At 39.8% G+C, this 5,860-nt stretch overlaps 1 protein-coding gene across 1 annotated transcript in view; it reads left to right on the top strand.

Annotated features, from left to right (window-relative positions):
• pik3r6a (phosphoinositide-3-kinase, regulatory subunit 6a) overlaps nucleotides 1-5,860 on the top strand; it is a 93,888-nt gene that overhangs the window by 59,463 nt on the left and 28,565 nt on the right. The window contains exons 4-5 of the mRNA XM_037689968.1: nucleotides 3,323-3,437; nucleotides 3,657-3,727. Of these exons, the coding sequence (XP_037545896.1) occupies nucleotides 3,323-3,437; nucleotides 3,657-3,727 (186 nt within the window). The remainder of the gene's footprint in view (nucleotides 1-3,322; nucleotides 3,438-3,656; nucleotides 3,728-5,860) is intronic.

The following is a 5,860-nucleotide window of genomic DNA, read 5'->3' as shown; positions in this document are numbered from 1 at the left end:
TGGTGCATGAAGAACAAAACCATGTCTCTTCCTGTGCAGGTGCAAGCTGCAGACCCACACAACTGAAATGGAACCAAACTGTTTTACAGTTTTCGTTGTCACAGGCGACCATGTCATCTTTGCTCTCAGGACACCGGCAAATGCACCACAGCTTTTTAACACATTTTCGCTTGCACTTCTTTGGTAATTGGCCAGTTTCCTGAGTTCTGTTGTCGTTACAGGCAGGAACAGGAATGTTAGCAAGTGTCGGCCTGTTAACTACCTTAGTGAAATGACAGCTTACAATTTCAGGGAGACTCACACATTCAACAAATTTTTTTGCCTTCTCGAGGACAGCTGCCCAAAGCTCAGGGTCCGGAGAAATACGCACAACAGCAAAGTCTTTTGTTGTCCAGACCACAAAATCACAATATTCAGCCTCTGTGACAAAAATCTGAGTTTGCACCTGTTTGTAGTAGGGGTGTTTTGGCTTCAGTCGCATCTCTCCTTCATATAACTCCAAACAGAAGTCAGAGTTTGTGCAAGCTTCAGTCACATGTTGGTCCCGGTATTTATATGAGCACTTTATCTCAATACAGCCTTTGCCACAACAGACACATTGCACAAGCCCATCAGGTGAGGCCCCAACCTCTGGAAATTTTGGGTTTATAAAAAAACCACACTGCGTAACCTTGCACCCTGAGTGATCTCTGTTACACTGCAATCTGTACATTTCACGGGCAGTGTCCTCGTTTTTTTCGCCCCATGCAATAGCACTACACATGCTTGTTGTGTTGTTAGGGTAGCACACTGCTTTTATTACTGACTGTGAAGGTTTGTCCAAGTTTGTCACATAAACTGAATGCATGTTGGATGCTGTAACCCTCCCAGCCCGATGGTGTTGCCAGGTTAAAGATCGGTTTTGCTGTCTTGTTGTCCTTTCAATGTACTCAGCCTGCTCGTTGGAAACTGAGACACTACCAGCAAGTGATTTGCAGTGCGTGCGCAAATCTGATATGTCCTTGCCATCCATTGTAGCATCCCGCAGAGAGTGAAGGGAACGTGGCACAGTGAATGGTTGCACATGGTCAACAAATTCTCCACAATATTCAGGCAAACAGGACAGCACAGCAGCTTGTGGTGTTGCCTCGTGAATTGCACTGAAAAAGGAGTCCAGCTGCTCTTTTGACACAGTCCCAGCTGCCCTTGTCCGTGTAGTCCTGATACCTGTTGATGCTACAGATCCTTCTTCCACAATTTGGTTCAGAGCTTTGCGCTTTGCTTTTGGACTTGTAAAGTCAATTTTATATCCTGGTTCTGGTTCCACTTCAGACAGATTGCCTGGAATCATCCAGTATGCAGGTCTGCCTGTCACTGTCACTGTCTCTCTGCATCTGACAACTACCTCCAACTTAAACAGCATAGCAGCGACATGTGTGCATGACTCTCCTAAGCCCGCTATACAGGTGCAATGAGCACACAATATAGCCCCAGAAGAATTTAGGATTGCCCAAGGCTTGAGTGGTGCTTCTCGCAAGCGTTGGGAGTGCATCACCTAAAAAAACACACAAAATAGAGTAAAAATTACTTGTAATACAGACTTCAGAGTAAAATGTTCTAACATCATATACAATATATTAAGATTAATGTGTTGCTTTGAGATGTAAATTCATGTTCTGACTGAGATACACAACCTCCACTTATTCTAACCTCACATATTTGTGAAAATGTATGTGTATTTGCTTGGATTTATAGTTAAAGTATGGATTACAGGTAATATACGTATATGTTTATGCAGACACACAAAACTCACATAAATTAATATGTGTGTATATACACACATACCCAACTTGTGTCTTTAAACTAGCAGTGAAGTGACAACATGTGTATAACTTTGACTAAGATGACTAAGATGTTATGTTTAGGGTGTTTTACCTTTGCTGTGACCACAGTGTTGGTGCATCCTTCAGGTTTAAATTAATATAAATCTTGCACCCAACCATTGGTGAACAGCCCATGAACCTCCAAGGACTTATAGTTCCGAAATTCGTCAAATGTGTAGGCACTGACACCATTTACAAGATAGCAAATAATGTCCATATTTGTTGTTGGTGGAAGTAGCCCTGGTTCGGACGTCCATGCCTTAGCTGCTACCTCGTATGGATCAACGTTGTTAATTGACGTTAACTTCGCCATATAACGGTCTCTGGCTTCAGCGTTGAGTTTATCTCTATACGGCTTCTTCTCATTTTTATATTTACTTTCCATTTTGCAGATGTCATCGTTCTTATCACTGTTTACCACGGACTTTGTTTACCTGAACCGGTATCTGCGTAACCCCCCAATATGGCGACCGGAAGTGCATAAGTCACGTGTCTGCAAAAGACCGATTGATGCACTATAGTAGTGATGGGTCCGATTCCAGACCGGCTCTGCTTCTTCTCTTTTTCTTTTCCTCACTCTTGGGGCGGGCGCAGCGGACTATTCAGCCAATCATGGCCGTTGTTCCGAGGCAAACGCATACACATCACTCGTAGGTAACATTTAGACATTTGTTTGCAGACACAGATGCCTTCAGGGTTCACAAAAAAACTCCGACAGACAGTTGCGAGAGGCTGATGACAACTGATTACAACCACACATTCACAGAATGGTCAAATTATTGTATATTTGGCCTTTTTTGGGATTACTGATTGTACATCGTACAGAGGGCAAAATTGTCGTACAAATACGATAATTATCGTACACCTGGCAACATTGCGGGCAGGACATGAAAGTGTGAGTGTTGGGGGGGGGGGGGGGGTAAAATGGTCCCCAGGCCTCCCCTGTTCTGGCGCCACTAGGTTGCATAAAAGTCCAGCAGGTGCTAAATAATTTAAAATAATTTATTTTAAATAAAAATTCCATGCCGATCGTTCAGCTCATCCATCAGTCAGCCACTTGTGTGTCATGTCCAATCTTATTTTGAAAAACCACAAAAGAGCGAGTCCGTGAAAGTCGAACCACGAAGTAGCGAGGGACTACTGTACATGATTTTATTTAATAGGTATTACTGGAAATAAATTTCATTTTAACTTGGAAATTTGTTTCGTAAATTTCTTTGTTGAAAATTTCCATTTTTGATTTATGACAGAAATAAAAACAAAAAACATCCAGCGGGTGAATACTTTTTATAGCTACTGTAACTAAAAGATGAATATTCATATTTTTCCTTGTTTGTTTGATGTGAACATTGTTCTGTGTGAAAATAAAAACAGTCCCAATTAAAGTAGTTAAGAGTTTATGTTTGGCTCATAATCTGGATACTGATATGGTAAATCTGTATTCTTCCCCTGCATGTCAGATAATGACAAGTCCAATGAGGACCGGCAGAAAGAAGAAGAACTCCTGCAGCAGATTCACAAGCTGGTAGAGACCAGAGACTTCCTGGTGGATGATGTTGAGTTTGAACGACTCAGGTTTGCATCTAAATTTATGGTATAACATGATGGTAAGCTAGAAAATAAGTGACATCCCCAGTAGTTCGTCAACGTATATGTATATGTATATGTATATATATATATATATATATATATATATATATATATATATACATATATATATATACGTATATATACATATATATATATATATATATATACATATATATATATATATATTCTCATTTTTGTTTACAGGGAGAAAGAAGAAGACAAAGAAATGGCAGATTTTCTGAAGTCAAGAGTGCCAAGAAATACAAAGAAGACAGGTATTAAATCATACAACCAGAAAAATAACTAATACTGTCGAGTTATAAAAGTGTTTAAAAGTTTCTTCCTTCTGAATGAAGGAATTTGGATGAATATCTTGTGGGTTCACAGTCTGGTTTACATAAAATGGTTAAAAATACTAAATTGCGCAAGATATGATATGTTTTCTTATATTTTATAAAAAACTAAATATATTATTTACACTGTTAATTGATGTGTAATTACTAAATGCTTTTGTCACTTAAAATTTAGTTGTTTTTTTCTGTACAACTTACATTTTTCACTAAATGACCTTCTGCCTGTCTGCCTTTTGAAGAGTGCAGTCAGGGAGTGAGACACCACTGTGTGCAAGGAAGGAAATTTCAAGTTAGCATTAGCAGCTGCTATACACACGGTAGCTTCTTTGCGACTCTCTCCTCTTCGTCCCGTCTGTTCTTTCTAGCAATTTCCACATTCTTCTCTCTGTCAGAGCTCTCTGGCTCAAATTGAAAATACAGGTTGAAAGACATTGTACCTGCCAGCTGGATGTAGCTAGCACTGAACATTACAGGTGATGCCAACCCTTTGGAACATGGCCATGTCTCAGTAAAACTTCTTTTAATCATAAAAATTTAACATTATACAGTTTTTTATTCACATTTTTTATAGCAGAAGCAAATTTCTTTCATCCATCCATTTGTTATCTTTTATTCGCTTCTTCCTTTTTGGATTGTGGGGGTCATTGGTGCCCATGTCCAGCAATCACTGTGCGAGAGGCGGGGGACACCCTGGACTGGTCTCCAGTCGTGTCGCTCACCGACCAGTTTTGCTTCCCCGACATGCTAATATTATTAGCATTAACCAGGCAGAAATGACAAAGTCGCACATGCGCAGTCAGGTCAGTTTTTCATGATTGGGAAAAAAATTGTAGAGGAACATATATCTGTGATATATTATCCATAAATTAAACGGATTCATTCATTTTTCTGGACTGAATAATATCGTGCATTGAAATTAAAATGTAACGTGAGACGTCAATTTTCTTTGACCCATCAAATGAATGCAGTCATTTATTAACAGAATCAAAGTTTAACATCAAACATTTACATTAATTTGGCAAATTGATTTCAACAACAACATAATTAATTAGCAAGCTTTACGATTAGGAAACCATACGGCCATGATTTCCCTCACTTCAAGCATTACAACAGACATTTCTGAAAATATCTGGATTAATTTCTGGCAAGATATAAGAGTTTAAAGATGGAAATGAAGTTTAAATGGAGAGGAAAAGATAGATGAGGGAAATGTGTCAGTATCAGAACGGCACGCTCCGTTAAGATCCCAGCTTCCTCCTCGGTACACTTAGGTGGTGTAAATCGACTCTTTACCTGTAGCAGGTGTCTCCACTGGTACGGAGTTCCATTTAACGCACCCTTTCAGCGTCTCCGTAGGAACAGCTGTGAATCGTCCGAAGTAGTGACGGTACTTGTTCGACACATGTTCACCTCCCGGTTGGACTCACATGAGTTGTAAGTCCGTCAGAGTTCCACTCAGATGTGGAAGATTGCATAATTCCCACGAGACTCGGAAGAACTCCGGATCATGTCTGGAACTCCTGTTCTCTCCAGCACTTCTTCCGTTCGGTACTGCTCTCCGAACTGAACTCGACTGCACGAACTAGGAAGTGCCGACATTTAAAGAGTTCTATTTCCGGTTCATTTGGGAAGTTCCTGATTGGTCGATCGACCAGACAGGGGTGTGTTTAAGTGATGTAAGAGGTTATTAAAAGTCAGAAAAACAGAAAAATTGTTTTGGAACGGACAGAAGATGTTTTTGAGACAGACGAGAGAAATGTTTAGGCGAGTTGGGGGAAAACAGGTGCCAGCTTCTCTATTTACGTCTGAGAGGATATAAAAACATGACAGTTCGTTCCAACAACTTGTCTTCGACCTTTGACCGACATCACAACTTGCTCATTTCAGACAGAAGATCAGAAAATGCATGAATTACTCCGTAACACATTCTAACTTGATTTCTACTTTGAATGAGGATTAAAAAATCACTAATACTGTTTCACAGTTGATTTAAAATGAGTAGTTCACTTCAACATTAAAAATGGTTTGAACTAAACACACTTTTGATTATCAAGA

The sequence above is a fragment of the Nematolebias whitei genome, chromosome 16, assembly GCF_014905685.2.
Source record: "Nematolebias whitei isolate Nwh7 chromosome 16, NemWhi1, whole genome shotgun sequence".
NCBI classification, from domain to species: Eukaryota; Metazoa; Chordata; class Actinopteri; order Cyprinodontiformes; family Rivulidae; genus Nematolebias; species Nematolebias whitei.
Note: the sequence above shows the minus strand (reverse complement) of the source record. Positions and strands in the feature narration are given on the sequence as shown.